The following is an 18,885-nucleotide window of genomic DNA, read 5'->3' as shown; positions in this document are numbered from 1 at the left end:
AATTTGGCGAGCTAATGAGGTACATAAGTTACTTGTCACTGTTTATGAAAATCTAAAACTAATAATCTTGACTAAAAGAGCTAGAGTTAGCTAATAATAATAATCTGGTTAAGAGCTGATGGGTCCCAAAAGCCACTCCTAAACTGCTTCACCACTTGCAAGCAATCACTTTGTGCTATCAATTCAATTGCATGAAAGAAATCAAATACTTGTGTAGTATGATTAATAAGTGATAGGAAGTTTGATCATTCTGTGTATGGGAAAAAAATTGTAGGGAAAAGTCAGTCATTCAGCTCTTTTTTTAGTTTTTCAAATATTAGTCTTTAACTTTTTGGTCGGAAAATATCCCGAATTCATTCAAAGAAATTGCATAAGAGGAAGATCCCGCCCAATTTCATTTTTAAAGTATTTTCCATCCATTTAAATGGTTCTTATTAGCATAAAGAAAATTAATTTTCTCCACTTAAATCGGTCCCAAAAATGTTAGTAAAATATATAAACATATTCACAAATTGTTGGATATTTAACTTATGATTGAATTTAAATTAGGAGAATTTGGAAGTGTTTTTATTTTGAAAAACAATAAAAAAATTTCTTGATTTTGTGCATTAGAATTCATAAAAATGTTTTCTCTACTTTAATTTGAATATACCCTTTGTTACCTTAGGATTTGCATCCTAATAAACCAACCAATCTCACGATCCATCTTATTTATTTTAGTCTCTTTGTCTTTTTAGCTTTAGACTTGAGGATCGTGTACCTTCTGGATAAGATTCATCATCGACATGATCGCATTTACCCGATTTAAATAAGACTAGCTCTTGTAAAATCTGATCCCACACTATACCATATTACCACCTCGAAAGGTTAAAGGATGAGGGACTGAGGAGTCTACTTGTGATACTAAAAGCTAACTCCAAATCCTTAATATTGGGGACGACAAAAAAATAAAGACCTAATAATGTGATTAGAGAAATTAGTATATTACATACTTGAATTATCTGACTAAGTCATGTTAAATCTTAAAGAAGATCTATATCGAAACAACTTCAATACTTGAAAAAATACTTATATAATTTATTACTATAAAGACTACTAGTAAAAGAAAGTAATATTTTGAGGATCAAATTGATGGGTTATTCCCATATTGATTATCTCGATTCTGCTACATATATCATCAATGTTTTGTTTAAGCTCCGGTGAGTAGAAGAGCTAATCGAGGTTCCTAAACCAGTGTTGAACACTGCATATTGCTGATTTCAAGAAAAAAGGTTCAACTGTTTCGTTTGTTGCTGGTCATTAATTTCACAAAAACATCCAAAAGCAAAAGACAAATGCAAGGACATCGTCATAATGTCATCACAGTGAAGTGTGGCGTTTATTCATTTCATATGGTGATAATTTTGATTTAATAAATTGACCTCGCTAAAGTGATATGATATGCCAGAAACAAGCTTTGCATTATTAAGTCAAGGGGAACATGAAATCGTTAATTGCATGAAGATCAACTCCTCCACCAATCAATGCACCCGAATCCTACAACATCTATATCCTTTTTATTATTTTTCTTTCCGATATAACATCTTTGTGAAATTTGATAGATGTGAAGTCTAGCTTGCACTTAATTTGTTTCTGTAATAATAACAGTATAATTCTTTAATTATATGATATAATTACCATTTTGCTTTTCATAAAATGTAAATCAGGTTGTTGTCACCTCATCGTAATCTTAGAGTTAATTAAATTACATAAAGTATTTTATAATATTTTTCCCTAATGATCAATTCTTTAAGACTTTTTTCTGATACATTTTTTCTTATTGAGTAATTTTTATTATTATTATATAGCTAGCTCACACTAAAACATATGATGATTTATCATCACATCGTATTACATCAATACACAATACAAATTAGTTTTCAGCTTTTTTCAATTTTCTTCTTTAATACTTGAAATTATAAAGCTTTGTGTCGTGTCTCTTCTGTAGATTACTCTGTATTCAGTCTATCATTGCATTGCATAAGTTAATTCTATTCAATTCGTGTTTGAATTCATATTACGTACATAACTTAAAATTTTATTGAAATATCAACAAACTTAAAAAAAACATTAACTTGTCTTCCATATGAGCCCTCCTTTATTAACCATTTTGTTGCCTGCATTTTGTCCATGTATAACATGGATTATGGACATTCGGAGCATTGAGTGGTGATCTATAAGTGTAGTATTTTGCGTTGAGAATCCTTGCCAAGAGTTAGGATGCGATAGGTGTAACAATCTGCCATAATTGCATGACACTAACTAACATAATTGAAGAACATTTTTTTGTAAAACTTCCTTTTTATTTATTTATTTATTTATGAAAAACTGATCATTAAACTTTTGCGTTTTTAACAATAACAACATATATCAGAAACTTGGACAATAAAATACCATGCAAAATAACTTCTGAAGAATAGTAAGTAGAGGTGTTAAAAAAATTGAATTCAAACAAACAACCGTATTTAAGAACCGAATCAAACCATAAAAACCAAACCATTTTAATAAGAAGACTTGAACTGAAACTATTTGAGAACCAAACTTAAATGAGCCCATCCATAAAAAATGAATCTTTTTTATATAAGTGTAAAAAAATTTATATAATCCTTTAATCAAAATCTACTGGATAGGTAAATTTATTAACTTTTAAAATAATTATCTTAAAATTATTTAAACAATAATTTATCAATTTACAAATAATAACAAATCATTATCCTTCTTTACCAACAAAATAGGTGTTCCGAGAAGCATTTAGTTTGATCATTTTCTTCTCGAACAACTCTTCTAAAGTTAATAAGAAAATGTTCTAAAAGAATTTTAAAATAGTTATTAATTATCTTAAAACTATGATATTTTTATTTGTCATCTCAAAGACTCAACATTGATATACATTCACTAATAAACACGATTACTTAAAGAGGCAAATAGAATTACTGAGCTTGTACATCAGCTGATATGAAATTATTTCAGCAGTAATATCAAATTCTCAAAAAAAAAAAAAATAAGTGCATTAAATTATTTCAACTTAACCAATAATCTCAAATTTCAAAAGACAAAACAGGTACATGAGAACCAGGCAGTTATTTGTCTATTGTGAGAGCCCTTGTTTAGCCAAGTGGAATGTGGTTGGGCCATTTTTTTGTTTAGCCGAACAAAAACTAGGAAAAGTTTGGATCCTTTAGGTTTTGCCTTTTCTTATTTGTTGTTGCCATCTCAAATCTAGAACATATTTGATCTAATGGGTACTATGCTGAAGGGTACCTCTCTGGATTTTTCTTCTTTCTATTCAATCTTGCATTGCCCCCTCACTTTCTCTGTCCCCGGCGCTCTCTTGCCATTCCACGTCCTTACAAAACAATTGTCACCTGATCCCACCTGCATATGCCGTTCATCTCAGGATTTATATATATGAAGTGTTATCTGATTAGTATTGTAAATTCAAAAGTTATTAATTTTTAGGACATATTTATATATAATTTGTATAATAAATGTATGAATTTTTCATTTTGAATTAGGATTTTGAAATCATATATAAGTTGCTAGCTTGATAACTTTAAATGAGCCAACTTATTCTTAATTGGAGTAATTTCGTTTGATTTTATTAAAATGTTTTGAAAATTTAAACCAAACTAAATTGATCTATATACATTCCTAAACATAGTCCGACCATGTGGAAACATCTATGGGACATTTGTTTTATGTTCATAGCTCTATGTAAAAAAAAATATATATATCAGCTAAAGGAAAACATATTATTAATGGGGTACAAGGTACCAAAAAACCATTACATGCAACTCCAGCCAAGTCAATAACATGCCACCAATATCAGTACAGACTTGTACGTTTCTCCGACCTGGTGTAGTTTCAATCCCTTGGCATACAAGTGTCAACAATACAATGTGTATAACCAAAAAGGCAAAAATCCCTATCCCTACCACTTGCCATCATCTATGTATAGTGTAAGTAACTAAGTATGTAACTATGTTGAGGTGGTTCAGCTTTTGATTTTGCGCCCATAATATTTTAATGGGCCTAGAGCTAATGCTCGAACAGCTTTTAAGAGAGCGGGCTCATACTTATATATAGTTAGATCCACAACCAACATATGCTAGGACAAAAATATAGTGAGTAAAAATTAGAAGAAGAAAAAATAAATTAGTGAACAAAAATAAGTAAGACATTGAGACAGGATAAAATCGTTTTACACCATTATCTAATTACAAATTATTATGTAAGATAAATTTGTTCACTTTTCCAATTATGATAATCATATCAATGCATGATCATTAAATTATAAGAAATAGTAAAAATAAAATATGTTTAAATTAATAAGAAGAAAAAGAAAAATAGAAAAAAGAATATAAAAAATCAAATGTTAATTTATATCATCTTAACCATCATCTATAGTCTTTTGATATCAATCATTATTTATAAGAATCAATTATATAACCACCACTAAATACAAAATTTGTTGGTAATTACACGATTTTTAATAGTTATGAATTGCTACAAAATGAACCACTACAAAATATTACACATGCAACTTCCCAACTGCATTTTTGCACATAATAGGAAGAAAATAAGTAAATGTGGGTCGAACACTATTTTATTTCCCTCTCCACCTATTTTCAAACATCCAAGCACTCCCATCTTTTCATTTTACAACTATTTATCCTCCCTTTACCTTATTTCCTCACCATTTCTCATCTAACAAACATACCATTTATGTTTCCTAAAATCTAACAAACATACCATTTCTCAGCATTAATGACATTAATCTAATGGTCCCTAAAAGTGATTCACAGTAAACTATTTGTACAACTAATGCGCCCAAGCCTCTGTCAGTAATGTATTATACGTTGTTGGTCATGTGGTATGGTAAAGTGACCTTTTATTAGTCACATTAGTAATTAATAACTATTAACAAGATAATAATAGAGATTAACGTGAAAATTGAATATAATAAAAATTATTTTTAAAAAAATCATATTAAAATTAAAAATAAAATTTATTGCAAAAATTAAAAATATATTTAAACCAAATTCTAAATTATTTTGAGATATATATAGTGAAGAGATCATTTGGTCATTAATTATCTCCAATACAAAGCACAACAAGAAATTTGGAAATTAGTGACAACCAGAAGTAGTCGCTAATCATGAAAAATCACCACTTACCTTAAGGTTGTCAATAAGAGAGTCATCACTAAATTGTTTGTATCAATTACCAATAATAGAGTTTGATGTTTACTAGTATCAACTTAACCAACATACAAGTCAATGTTATGTGAGAGCAAAATAATAAAAAAAAAACCATGAATATTGCCTATAATATTTTTAGAATGATCGAGTTTAGGTCCATACATCGTTGTTGAGCCTCCCCACCTTAAGCCCTTCACCGTTGCAAGATTTCAATCCACTGCTACCTTACAAAAACCTAGTGTTACCACCTTGATTGTCGCTAAACTAATTGGACGGTTTAGTAGTCGTTGCTAATTGTCGATCGCTATTTTGCTGCATAGTGACGTGAAGTGTGATCCCATTCTTATTGTCTTTAGTCGATCCATGTATAATTAATTTGGTCCCATTTTCTACTTTTAGGTTATATTTTTAATATATTGGAATATCTAGATAAGATAATTCATGATATCACCATTATATCTTATATTAAATTATAATATCTTAAAGGTTTGTCCAGAAGTAATTTCTATATTTCCTATTTAAATATGATTATGAGCTTTTAACTAGTGCAGTGTGACCTAATTCTTATTATATAATAAGTGTATCTTGACAAGTCTATAGTCACGTATATAATTTGGTCCCATTTTCTACTTTTACGTTATATTTTAATTTATTGGAATATGTGGATAAGATAATTCATGACATCACAATTATATCTTATATTAAATTATACTATAATATCTTAAAGGTTTGTCCAGAAACAACATGAAAGTAACTTTTACTGCTACTGTAATTGAGATTCCGTGATATTGTTATTTTGATGAGACTTAGCTGAGCAGAAACTCAATGCAATGGCGTTGAGCTTTGTATGACTTTTGAATAATAAATAGGGACTTCAGCATCTTTCAGTAAGGAATTGAACATAAATCTTACCAAGAAGTATAAAAAGCTCCTTGAAAAATTATCTGAAATATGTTTTACATTTGACAAGACCAATGAGTGAATAAAAATTGAAAGAACATGTCTATATTCTATAACAGGGAGCTATCTACTCGAATGTTCTTGCTTCTCTGTTTGAACAATTAATACACAGGTGCTTGTGCTTCCATGATCTCGTTATAAACTTGTATGATATGATGCTGTACTGCTATATTTAATCTAATTCATATTCTTCATTCCATTCAATAAATTACTATAGGTGCCTCTGAGGAACAAGGGCATATCATGTAGAGTACAGTAGATGTCCATATTTTTGACAGATTCGAAAAGCAATAACATTATTATCATGGATATTTGAAACATACTTTAATATTTGTATAGTATCTTTTACAAGAAACAAACATGCTTGAATTACTTAAGATATTCAGTGCAACTAAATACTAAAATTTAAACTCGAAATTTTTGATTTAATTGAAATAATTTCACATTAATTAATTCATGCACTTGATCGGTAAAAACATACTTTAATCGAATAAACTAATCAATTGAACATTTAACTTATCTCTTTTTATATTGAAAATATCAAATAACAATGGTCGAGCTAGCATGCATATATAGCTTTAAAACTTGAGGACAAACTAGATGGGCCTGTCTTCACTCTGATGTGACTCATTATTTGGCTCTGAGATGAGAGGCTCATGTTGTAATCCTTCTTCCAATCTGTTATTTGAAACACGCTTCCCATTTCTGTAGATCGCGTATAGCACTAATTGCATCGCTCCCAGTAAAAATCCAGTACCGTTTGGCACCTTTTGTTTGTGTAATAAAATATTGATCAGGAAAAAAGGGCAATACTAGTATTTTTTTTTCTTTTTCTTTTTAAAGAATACTAGTGTTTTTTATACCCTATATTTTACAATTCTATTTTTATTTTTTTAATTTAGCTGAATTGAATCCGAGAACTCATCATGAATATGACATATCTCAGGACTAAAAAAAATACTTCCAGGGATACTTACAAAACATTCACAAAAAAAAAAAAAAACTTTCCAAATTATCTACTAACAAGATTATCATATTGAAGTGAGAGTTGTGCTCACGTTTTTTTTAGATTTAAATATATTTCTTACCAATTTGACCAATTTTGCTAGTAAAATCTATTTTAACTTCGTGTGTATATATATATATATATATATATATATATATATATATATATATATATATATATATATATATATATATATTAATGAACTAATACTATTAGGATTAAAGCCGAATGCAAACTTACCCCGAGGATAACATCACGAACGAGAACAGCATACAACAACCAAACGGCACCGTTGAAAAAGAAGAAAAAAGAAAGCAAGAATGGCATATACTCCACGCTTTTTGTAGTCACCACTGTTTTCTGAAAATTACGAGTATATATATCAAGAACACTAGAGTTGTAACTTAGAAATAAAAAGAATGGGAAGTAGGTTAGTTAACAACACATTTGGTTCGCATAATTAATTATCTTCTCATACTCATTACTCGCTAGTTGGTAAATCAATCATTAAAAAAAATCATTCATTTCATATGCAACAAATTTCATAAAATTATAAACATTCCGTCTGGTCAGCATGTAATATATTCTCAGTTAAACTAGAATTTATTGCATGGTCTAATATACATTATATGATATCAATTAATTTTTACCTGATGTATTATTAACTTTTGTAAATTGAAAAATATAGTTAAATATAAAGCACAATTGATCTAAACTACATGATTTCAAATCAGGTAATCATTTTTTCTGATTGAACACGTTTTGTTAGCCTAATAATGACAGATATTCACATTAGAGCCACAGGCTTCAGGGGATATGTGTTTGAATGGTGGGGTTAAGGAAAGAAGAAGAAATTATTAGGTTTTTTTGTGAGCAAGAAGAAATTATTAGGTGGGATATCTTGATTTAAGATTCCAACTAATCTCTACATGATATTAATTAATTGTTGTTAATTATTTTTTCTTAAATTTAAAAATTAAAATATGTGTCATATAGAGATGAACAAAATTATAAATAAATGATGATCCAAGACCATCTAATAATTTCTCAAAAAAGGAGGGAGATAATTTATTTTTTAGTTATAAAATAATGCATAAAAAAATAATATCTTGTTTCTTTTTTAAGAAACAGTCCTGTTCCACTAAAAAAAAAATAGAATGATGTCTTTTTTTAAAAAAAAATGATTTGAAGTTACATAATAATTAATGTCTTCTTTTAAATTGTTTAAAGAAAAATTACTGTGTTTTCTTAAAATAAAAACAAATTACACTCCCTTTTATTTTCCTTCAAATTGCTGCTCCAATAAATCTTAAAAGATGGAGTTATTTTTTCTTGTTTTGAGTTTTTTCTTTTGAGAATTTTTTAAAATAAAGGTTAAATTACTCATTTGATACTTATAGTTTCACAATTCATATCTTTTTAATCCTTATAGTTTGAAATTAATTTTTTTAGTCTTTGTAATTTACATTTTAATTTTTTTTTAGTCCTATAATTTAAAAATGATCTTTTTAGTCTTTATAATTTGTATTTTAATTCTCTTTTAATCCCTGTAGGTTGAAAGTGATTTTTTTAGTCCCTATAATTTATATTTTATTTATCTTTTAGTCATTATTATAAAAAATATATATAAAATAATTAGTTGCAAATTAGTTATAAATGATCAACTATTTTTTTATTATAAATTATCTTACGATAAATTAGTTACAAATTACTTGTTATTATTTTTATAGTTAATTGTAATTGATAATATTACTCATATTTTAATGGTAATGACTAAAAGGAATTAAAGTATAAAGTATATGGACTAAAAAATCATTTTCAAATTATAGAAACTAAAAAAGAATTAAAATGTAACTTAAGACTAAAAAAATTATTTTCAAACTATAAGACTAAAAGAGAATTAAAAAGTAAATTATAGAGACTAAAAAAAATTAAAATGTAAACTATAAAAATTAAAAAAATACTTTCAAACTATAGAGACTAAAAAACTACGAATTGTAAAATTATAGGGACCAAATAAATAATTAAACCTAAAATAAAAAAAAATGTATATCATAAATCTTTTAAGGGTTTGCTTTTGCTGAACCTTTAAGTTGTTACTTGTAAGTAAGGTGTAAATATGGAGTTAATTTACGCACGTGCTGGATCTGATTCCACAACCCTATTATTGATGTGGGTGTCATCATGAAAGGAGAAAAATACTTTAGAAAAACCGTAGGCCCCTGTGGGACACTATATAGTTCAGTGCCATAAAGATCAAAATACAAGAAAGAAATATGAGAACCACATATTTATTTGAAAGGACGTTTTGGAGTTTCCCCTCCAAAGATTGAAAAATCCATCTAAATAATTGAATCTGGGATCAAATATGCAACACGAGGCTGCATATATGCAACATCGTCGATGTTACCTTTTTTTGGTTATATTATATCTATCAGCTTAATTGGTACTGCTCTCTTTTATAGCTTGTATTTATGTAGTTTTAAAGAAACTGTACGTTATGTCATTATTAGTTGAGTTTTGGGAGAACCTGAAACTTATCGAAAAAGAAATAAGGAGCACCTGATTTGTTTCCACATGCATCAAATTTTTATACCAACATCTTTCATGATAAAATAATAGATAAAAAATCGAATATCTATCTATTTGTATAACAAAAAAGAGTATATAGATATAGTATAAAAAATACCCAGTGGAAAACATTTTTGATTGATTGGTATACGTATACGTGGCCTTTCAAGCATCTCTAGGCATGTTACTATGGTGAGAAAATAAAGAAGGAACCCTAAATTGGAATTGGAAGTGTCCTTCACAAATATGGCCAATCTATATATATTTCCTTGTCCGATCTTCCCAATTATATGTGAGAGAAAGAAAACCACTACTTTGTGAAATGATCAGTATGGTTGCCATAGAACATGAATTTTTACATGTAGAAGGGCTATGAGTGATCAATATAGTGATATTTGAGATTTTTGAAAAGGCCATATATCGGCTGTGCCAATAAGAGGTTAGTTATCCTGATATTTAAATTAATAAATAAAATTACATCTAAGTATAAATTTGTGTTTAAATTTATGGATATTGATTACTATCTATCTATATTCAGTAAAAAAAAATACTATCTATCTATAAATTCAATTGTACAAATTATATATATAGTGAGATATAATAGAGCTTTGATTAATGATAACGAGCTAAGATTTTAGTGAAACTTACCATGACCGACAGAGGTGAGGAATACATAACAATGTTTAAGCCTGCTCCCATAACACCAACAGCACCACTACGAGTCTCTCCTTCTAATGCTAATTGAGTAATAATTAATATCGCCGTCAAGATTACCACATCCAAAATCAAAGCCAAAATAGCAGTCCTACCCTGAAATCAGATTCAAATTAATCTATCAACCACTTAATAATAAAGGGGATTTTTGTAAGGTGAATAAATTAGAAACTGGTTAATTACATATAATATAATTAATTAATTAATATACTATACATACCCTTATCCCTTTTGGTGCATATATGAGAAATAGAATAATGTAGATTGTCTCCATGAGAATGCCAAAGCCATTAACAGTGGCCACGAGGTACTCTCCAGCTTTTATGATTCCATAGTAAGTCCAGAGGGAGCAATTAAGCAATGTGCAAATATAAGGAAGGCTTGAGAAATCTTCGGTGGATCCGTGCTTCTTTATTTTCCAAAACGTAGGTCTGCATCATTTTTTGTTTAAATATTTATATATTAATAAATATGAGATATATAATCTAGAAAGCAAATCAATGAAAAGTGAACTTGAGTAGAGTAGATTAAGAGAGCTTACACAGGAGAAAGAAACATGAGAATTGAGATGATGTTACCTGCAGCAAATTACAAAGAATATCCATTATTTATATATATGTGAAGCAACCCTTTTTGGGGCATTAATCAAGATTGGTCACCAACTAGGAAAAACCGTGAAAGAATGATCACTTGATGGTGTGTACTATGTTGTATGTTACCTATGACTCCAACAAAGAAACTCGCTTCTGCCATGATGTTTTGCAGACCAAGAAATAAGGTTATTTTCCAAAATGGGGTGGTTTCAAATTCCCTTTCTAGCGCATATTTATGGAGCAAGCTAAGAGAGAGATGGGTGAGAAAGAGGGGAAACACTTTGTTGTATATTGGACAGGAATTGAGACTTGACAACGAAAATATCGGTACATAGTTGACGTCAAAACTATAAAATTTGTAGTTAATTATTAGTAGCAGGTGGTGTAGATAGGTTATCACTTATGAGGGCCACTAGTTCAACTAGTTGAATAAAAGCCTTTTTAAAAAAAGCTTTCTTTTATACCAAATTTTTTCCCATCTAAAAAAAGTGGGTTATATTTGGTAAAATGAATTATGGAAACATAAAATTGGGGTGAGTGACCGTTTGGGCCACTTTTACAAAATTAAAAGATTTTAAAATAATTTTTGTAGTATAAAAAAGTAGGTTAATTTAATTTTTTCCCTCTAATTTATTAGTTAAGTTTATTTTTTTCTACTTTTTTAGTTCAATTTAGTTTTCAAATTTTTAAAATTGATTCAGTTTGGTCATTTATTTATTTTGTTTAATTTAATCTTTTAATTTTTAAAATTAATTATTTTTAAAAAAATATACATTTAGTGACAGTTTTAAACTAACATAAAATGTGATTTTTTATAATCTAAATCGAAAGATCAAATTGAATCAATTTTAAAAAAATAAAAGATTAAATTGAATCAAAAAAATTAAAAAATCAAATTGAGTCTAAAAAATAAATTAAAGAACTAAACTTAATTTAACCTAAAAAAGTATTATGATATTCATTATTATAAACTAATTTTTAAGATAGATATATTATGAAATATTTTATTGACCTATAATATCAACATTAATGTCAATATTTAATAATTATTTTCTTGATATTAATTATTTAGGTTGTCACATCATATCACACAATAAAAAGTAATAAATAAGAATTATATTTCAATCACTTTAATAATTCTTATTTGATACTTCAAGTATAATAGTCACATCAAATAAAATTATAAATGTATTTCTTTATATATTGTATGTGATAACTTAATGGTGCACATTTACTAAAGCTTATACAAATTTAATTAAAATGAAGAAAATGAGGATTTACTAAAGCACAAGAACTTTAGTAACTTAAATATGTCTTATAAAAATATTTTAAATTTATTTTTCAAATAATTAAAAATGTTAAATATAAAATATTTAACATTTTTAAGTACCCGTCAAAATGTTAAAAATGTTTTTTTTGTAAAATATTTTTTTTTTTAAATTTGACCTCTATCTTTATAAATGATTAAAAAATATTTATTTTTGTACTAGAAATTAAAAAAAATATTATTCTTTTTCCTATATCGGGGGAATATTTTTAATACTCTCTTCTTTATTTTAGAAATATATTTCACACATTACCTCCATAACAAATAAACAAAACTTCTCTTTTGAGTAATTTAGATCATTATCCTTAACCTATTTTACTTTATAAATTTACACTACTCTTTCTTAGTTTTGTTATCCTCTATCCTTTTATTTTTTGTCTAAATATTTGTCAATATATACACTATTGTTAAGTGGGCTTTTTGAAGTGATTGTTTATTATTTTAGGAAATAGGCTTAAGCAAGACAACTTAATTTACTTATGCCGAAAATAGTACCTCATAGGTTCAAACACCTATGAAAGGTATAGGTTGAAAATAATGCCACAAAAAATCTAATTATAAGGTGAATTAATTATACTTGGCATAGGAAAATATACCTCAGTCAAAATTAATGCATTAGATGATAATCTCAAATAGCATAATATTGCATAAAGGACTCATCAAAATAATAGTATTGCATAAAGTAGGTTTTGAGTTTGAAACTAGCACGACTCACCTTAATCTACCTCAAAATATTCCTATAAGCATTAAACTTTGAGTAGTATCAAGTATGTCTCTCTTACATTTGGCATTATTCTACCATTTTTCTTCTTCAATTTAAGTGTTAAAGTGCATTGGTAACCACCCAAAATTATCTGCCATTAACATTCATTATATTACAGCTATATGCAGAAGATGAAGTTAGTTATTTTCAGTTAGAGGGTAGTTAGATTAGTTGGCAGTTAGTTAGAGCAGAGTTAGTTACTAAGCTTGTTAAGCTGGATATAAAACATTGTGTACAATCTTGTATTCAATATAGGATCAATAATATTTTGCAAATTCTCCTTGCTGCACAAAGCTTTCCATTAATATGGTATCAGAAGAAATACACTCCTTCCACTTTCTCAGATTTCCTTCTAGCTTTTCTTCTCTTTTTTTCTTCTCTCTCTGGCTTCATGGGTGCCATGGATGATTCTAATCCCTTTCTCATACAAACCAATGATAATCCTAGTTTAAGCCTTATCACTCATCCTCTATCCGACGAGAATTATAATTCTTGGAAGAAAGCCATCAAAATGGAACTTCTCGGCAAGAATAAATTTGGTTTCGTAGATGGTTCTATTCTCGAACCTCCATTAGAGCACTTCAGTTATGCTTTATGACAGCGAAATGACAACATCGTTGCTTCTTGGCTTCTCAATTCTCTTACAAAGGAGATACAAGTAAGCATCATTCATTGCTGCACTGCTCAAGCTATTTGGAATGATCTCAATGAGAGATTTGAACAGAAGAATGGTCCATTGATTTTCCAGTTGAAACATGAACTAGCAAATCTGCAGCAGGGATCTATGCCTGTCTCATCTTATTATTCCAAGTTGCGATCCATTTGGGAATCAATTTCTGAGTTAAAGCCTACACATTCATGTACCTGCAATGGCATTTGTCCTTGGCATGACTATGCACAGATGGAGTATGCCATACATTTCTTGATGGAACTCAATAAATGCTATAGTTCCATTCGGGGTTAGATTCTTTCTATGGATCAATTTCCCTCCATTAATTGAATTTTCTCTCTAGTGGTTCAAAAAGAAAAATAGAGAGAGATTGGTACTTCTGTTTCTGCTCTCCACTCTAGCAATGATGCTTCACAATCTCATGCTTTTGCTGTTAAGGATTCCGGATATCAGTCTAATCACAAGGTTAGTGCTTCTTCCAGAAATTGACCTCTCTGTGCACATTGTGGTCGACTTGGCCATACTCAAGATAGGTGTTTCAAGCTATATGGTTTTCCTCCTAATTACAAGAAGAATAAACCTTCTTCTTCTAATACTGAAAGCAAAATAGTGAATCAAGTCTCACCATCCACTTTTGTTCCTGATTTTCATCTCATTGCTCAATAATATAGCCAACTCATGAGCTTGCTTCAAACACACACTTCAAATGTTGTTACTCCTGATATTGAATCTTCCAACACTGGTATGGTCTTGTTTGCTTCTTTAACTAAGTTTCCGCAAAATTGTTGGATTGTTGATTCGGGTGTCAGCACTCACATTGTTTGTGCCATTGATCTCTTTGATTCCTATCACTCTGTCTCAAATCGAATTGTTAAATTGCCTAATAATGCAGTTGTCCCAATCATTGCAGTTGGCACTGTACATTTATCTCCTTCTCTAACTCTATATAATGTGTCCTTCATTCCCAACTTTACTTTTAATCTCCTTTCAGTCAATGCCCTTCTTACTAATTCAGCTTATTCTGTTTATTTTTATTCCAACCAATTTGTCATATAGGAAATGTCTCATTGCAAGAAGATTGGTAGAGGGGATCTCCTTCATGGACTCTATGTTTTGAACCTCAAGGATACACATTCCAATTGCAATGTTTTTGGTCATAATTCCTGTATAAATGTTGTTTCCAGCACTTGTACTCAAGTCATTAATTGGCATAATCGATTTGGCTATGTATAAAACAGTGTTTTGAAAATATTGAGTAATAAAATTCCTTTTGCTTTACGTAATGACTTCTCCACCAAAAGTTGTTATGTGTGTCCTATTGCTAAGTTTCGTAGATTTTCTCTCCCTTCTGTTAATCATGTTTCTGCTCAGCCCTTTGACTTGATTCATTGTGACATTTGGGGACCTTATAAGCATTCAACTTATGCTAACTATCGATATTTCCTAACAATTGTGGATGATTGTTCAAGATTTACATGGATTTTTCTCCTCAAACATAAATCGGAAGCATTAACTGTAATAATGAATTTTTTTGCAATGGTAAAGACTCAATTTGTAGCTTCAATCAAATGTCTAAGATCAGATAATGCTCATGAGTTAGCTCTTACAGATTTCCTAGCATCTTAAGGCACCTTAAATCAATTTTCTTGTGTTGAAAGACCTCAACAAAATTCGATTGTTGAGAGGAAGCATCAACATTTACTTAATGTTGCTAGAGCATTATTTTTTCAGTCCAAAGTGCCTATTACCTTCTGGGGAGAGTGTGTGGTTACTGTTGCTTTCCTTATCAACAGATTGCCTTCACCATTATTAAAACAGAATACTCCATACCAGGTTCTTTATGGTTCTACACCTGATTATTCAATTTTGAGATCTTTTGGTTGCCTTGCTTTTGCAGCTAATTTGAATTCTGAAAGGAATAAGTTCTCCCCAAGAGCAGTGCCTTCTGTGTTTGTTGGTTATCCACAAGGAATCAAGGGGTACAGGCTGTATAATCTATATATCAGGAAATTTTATGTTTCAAGGGATCTAGTTTTTCATGAGAACATTTTCCTTTTTCAAACTTTACCAAATACATCTCAAGAACTTGATTTCCTTAGTGACCTAGTTGTTTCCCTACCTATTCCTGAATCTATGTCCTCAACCATTCAAACTAGAGCCACTAAACCTAATATCCCTCATGCCACAAATAACCTACCTATTCAATTATCTAATTCTGCAGTAGACACTACCATTGGTGCCTCATCTGCTTTACCTTCTCCTTCTGTGAGAAGATCCATTAGAACATCAAACCCTCCACCTTATCTTTTTTATTACATTAGACCTCAACCTAGACAAAAATCTCACCCTGTACAAAATCATTGCTCTCTCGTTCAACTCCACTCTCCTTATAAGGATTTCATTGCTTAGGTTTCCACCATTTATGAGCCACAATTTTATCATCAAGTTGTTCCTTTTCCACAATGGCGCCAAGCCATGATAGCTGAGATCAAAGCTTTGGAATCCAATAACACATGGACTTTGGTTCCTCTTCCAATTGGTAAACAATGCATTGGCTGCAGGTGGGTGTACAAAGTGAAATTCAAGCCTAATGGCACTATGGATCGTCACAAAGCTAGATTGGTAGCTAAGGGTTACACACAACAAGCTGGTATTGATTTCTCGGATAGCTTTTCTCTAGTTGCTAAGCTTACTTCAGTTAGAGTCCTTTTGGCTGTTGCAGCTGCTAAAAATTGGCCAATCTTATAGCTTGATGTGGATAATGCCTTCTTGAATGGTGATCTATTTGAGGAAGTGTATATGGAAATTCCAAAAGGGTACACTTCAATTGATAAAAACCTTGTTTGTAGGCTCAACAAATCCATTTATGGCCTTAGACAAGCTTCTAGACAGTGATTTTATAAACTCTCTACAACATTAATTGAGAATGGTTTCTCTCAATCAAAGAATGACTATTCTCTTTTTACCATTGGCAAAGGTGCTTCTCTGGTTGTTCTGTTAGTCTATGTAGATGACATTTTGCTTGCTGGCCTAAGTGCTACATGTGTTCATTCTATTCAGGACAAGCTTCAAGCCTTGTTCAAATTGAAGATCCTTGGTTCCTTACAATATTTTATGGGCCTGGAAGTTGCAAAGTCCAACAAGGGCATTGTTTTGACTCAGAGAAAATATGCCCTTTCTCTGTTAGAGGATATTGGTTTTCTTGGCTGCAAACCATCCTCTCTTCCAATGGATCCAAATTTAAAGCTCAACATGCTCAGTGGTGATTTATTGCCCGATCCCTCACTATACAGGCGCTTACTTGGTCGCCTCATGTACCTCACTATTTCAAGGTCGGATATTACATTTGTTGTTAACAAGCTAAGCCAATACATGCAGCATCCAAGAATACCTCATCTAGATATTGTGCATAATCTCCTACAATATATCAAGGGCACTCCGGGTCAGGGTCTTTATTTTCCAGCCAGTAACTCCTTCAACTTATCTACATATGCAGATGCTGATTGGGGAGGATGTTTAGACACATGCAGGTCGACATCTGGTTCATGTGTGTTTCTAGGAGATGTTTTAATATCATGGAAATCAAAAAAGCAAACCACTGTGTCTAAATATTCAGCAAAGACAGAATATCGAGTTCTTTCCTCAGTTTCAAGTGAAGTAATTTGGCTAAGACGATTACTCCTGCACTTTGAGATTTCCATCAAATCTACCATGCTTTTCTGTGATAGCAAATTTGCAATTAGTCTAGCATCTAATCCAGCTCACCATGAACGATCCAAACACATTGATATTGATTATCACTTCATTTGTGAGTTAGTGCAGTCAAACACCCTTAAGCTTGTTCATGTGAAATACCAACATCAAGTTGCAGATATCTTCACAAAGCCCTTAATGCTTCTGGCTTTCTCTTCTTTTACCCGTAAGTTGGGACTCATTAACATTTACTCTCCAACTTGAGGGGGGTATTACAGCTGTATGAAAAAGATGGAGTTAGTTATTTTCAGTTAGAGGCTAGTTAGATTAGTTGGCAATTAGTTAGAGCAGAGTTAGTTACTAAGCTTGTTAAGCTGGATATAAAGCATTGTGTACAATCTTGTATTCAATATACGATCAATAATATTTTGCAGATTCTCCTTGCTGCACAAAGCTTTCCATTAATACATTGTTACGTGTCTAAGCTACTTAATAGGAAATGAAAGTAAAATTGAAATAGCAATTATGTCTCCCTTTCTCATTTCAAGTATCAAATTTATAAAGAACTACATATAATAGAATTGTTTGGAGGCACAAATAATAGAATTTGTTGGCTATTGAATATAACAGAATACGTATATGTTATAGTGGAAGTAACAAAATTTGTATGAGTCAAGGGAGGGATATGTTGTTTCTGCATCACTATCCTGAGTGAGGATTACACAAAATCCCTAAGAGTGTGTTTGGATGAAGAAATTTAAAATTCTGAAAAATTTTAAATTCTAAGAATTTTAAATACTTCAATTGAAATTCTTTTATTTTCAAAATTTTGTGTTTGGATGAAAAAAATTAAAATTGAGAGGAGGAAAGCAAATGAATGCAAAGAGAAGAGAAGATATGGTTGGTGTACTTCCAAAGAGAAAAATATTGATGCGGTATGGGGAGTCGCAGGGGAACCAGGACACGACGGCGTACACCATCATACCCGACCACGACATTCGGTCAACGGCGCAAGGCATGACCCAAGCTCTCTGTGCTAGTGAGCACCTCTACCGCCTGATAGGCAGTGACAGCTACTCCCTTGACTGGCGGGTGCAGTTCTGCGTGTGCCCTACACCTGCACCCGATCGATGTTCCGTGAGCTTAGACGGTGTTTTTTAAAGAAGAGGATCATCAGCGTGAGGGAAGAGTCGCGAGTTCGAGAATGAAATTTCAAAAACTTTCAAGTGGAAGAGAGGATAAAGGTTATAAGGGAAATACATGAACATTTTGAAAGTATTAAGAAGAGAATTTTAATTTCTCATCTTTTAGAAGGAAATTAAAATTCCATATTTTTAGTTGTTTAAAA

At 30.4% G+C, this 18,885-nt stretch overlaps 2 protein-coding genes across 3 annotated transcripts; one reads left to right on the top strand and one right to left on the bottom strand.

Moving 5' to 3' along the window:
• Positions 1-3,022: 3,022 nt before the first annotated feature.
• LOC114367192 (bidirectional sugar transporter SWEET17-like) lies at positions 3,023-11,375 on the bottom strand. 2 transcript variants are annotated; one of them, XM_028324326.1, is made up of 6 exons: positions 11,211-11,375; positions 11,033-11,069; positions 10,712-10,922; positions 10,426-10,587; positions 7,447-7,566; positions 3,023-3,414 (listed from the first exon to the last, which is right to left on the bottom strand). In XM_028324326.1, exons 1-6 carry the CDS (start codon positions 11,242-11,244, stop codon positions 3,322-3,324), a joined length of 657 nt encoding a protein of 218 aa, XP_028180127.1. In that variant the 5' UTR covers positions 11,245-11,375; the 3' UTR covers positions 3,023-3,321. The 2 variants fall into 2 exon arrangements, with proteins under 2 accessions (XP_028180127.1, XP_028180126.1); XM_028324325.1 differs by lacking the exon at positions 3,023-3,414 and adding an exon at positions 6,149-6,967 and having other exon boundaries at positions 11,211-11,372.
• A 5,416-nt stretch (positions 11,376-16,791) lies between these two features.
• Positions 16,792-17,801, top strand: LOC114367751 (uncharacterized mitochondrial protein AtMg00810-like). Its single transcript, XM_028324946.1, has 2 exons — positions 16,792-16,821; positions 16,905-17,801. The coding sequence occupies exons 1-2, from the start codon at positions 16,792-16,794 to the stop codon at positions 17,799-17,801; spliced, it is 927 nt and encodes a 308-aa protein (XP_028180747.1).
• Positions 17,802-18,885: the final 1,084 nt, after the last annotated feature.

Source organism: Glycine soja, chromosome 9, assembly GCF_004193775.1.
Source record: "Glycine soja cultivar W05 chromosome 9, ASM419377v2, whole genome shotgun sequence".
Classification (NCBI taxonomy): Eukaryota; Viridiplantae; Streptophyta; class Magnoliopsida; order Fabales; family Fabaceae; genus Glycine; species Glycine soja.
The sequence above is the reverse complement of the archived record's forward strand: the minus strand, read 5'-3'. Positions and strand labels throughout refer to the sequence as shown.

Bases quoted from the DNA above. Each gene is read 5' to 3' on its own strand.
- LOC114367192 (XM_028324325.1), bottom strand. From the start codon at position 11,244: ATGGCAGAAGCGAGTTTCTTTGTTGGAGTCATAG. The intron at 11,070-11,210 runs GTAACATACAAC...AATTTGCTGCAG, and splicing joins TTTCTTTGTTGGAGTCATAG to GTAACATCATCTCAATTCTC. The intron at 6,968-7,446 runs GTAAGTTTGCAT...CACAAACAAAAG, and splicing joins TTCGTGATGTTATCCTCGGG to GTGCCAAACGGTACTGGATT.
- LOC114367751 (XM_028324946.1), top strand. From the start codon at position 16,792: ATGACTATTCTCTTTTTACCATTGGCAAAG. The intron at 16,822-16,904 runs GTGCTTCTCTGG...CATTCTATTCAG, and splicing joins TCTTTTTACCATTGGCAAAG to GACAAGCTTCAAGCCTTGTT.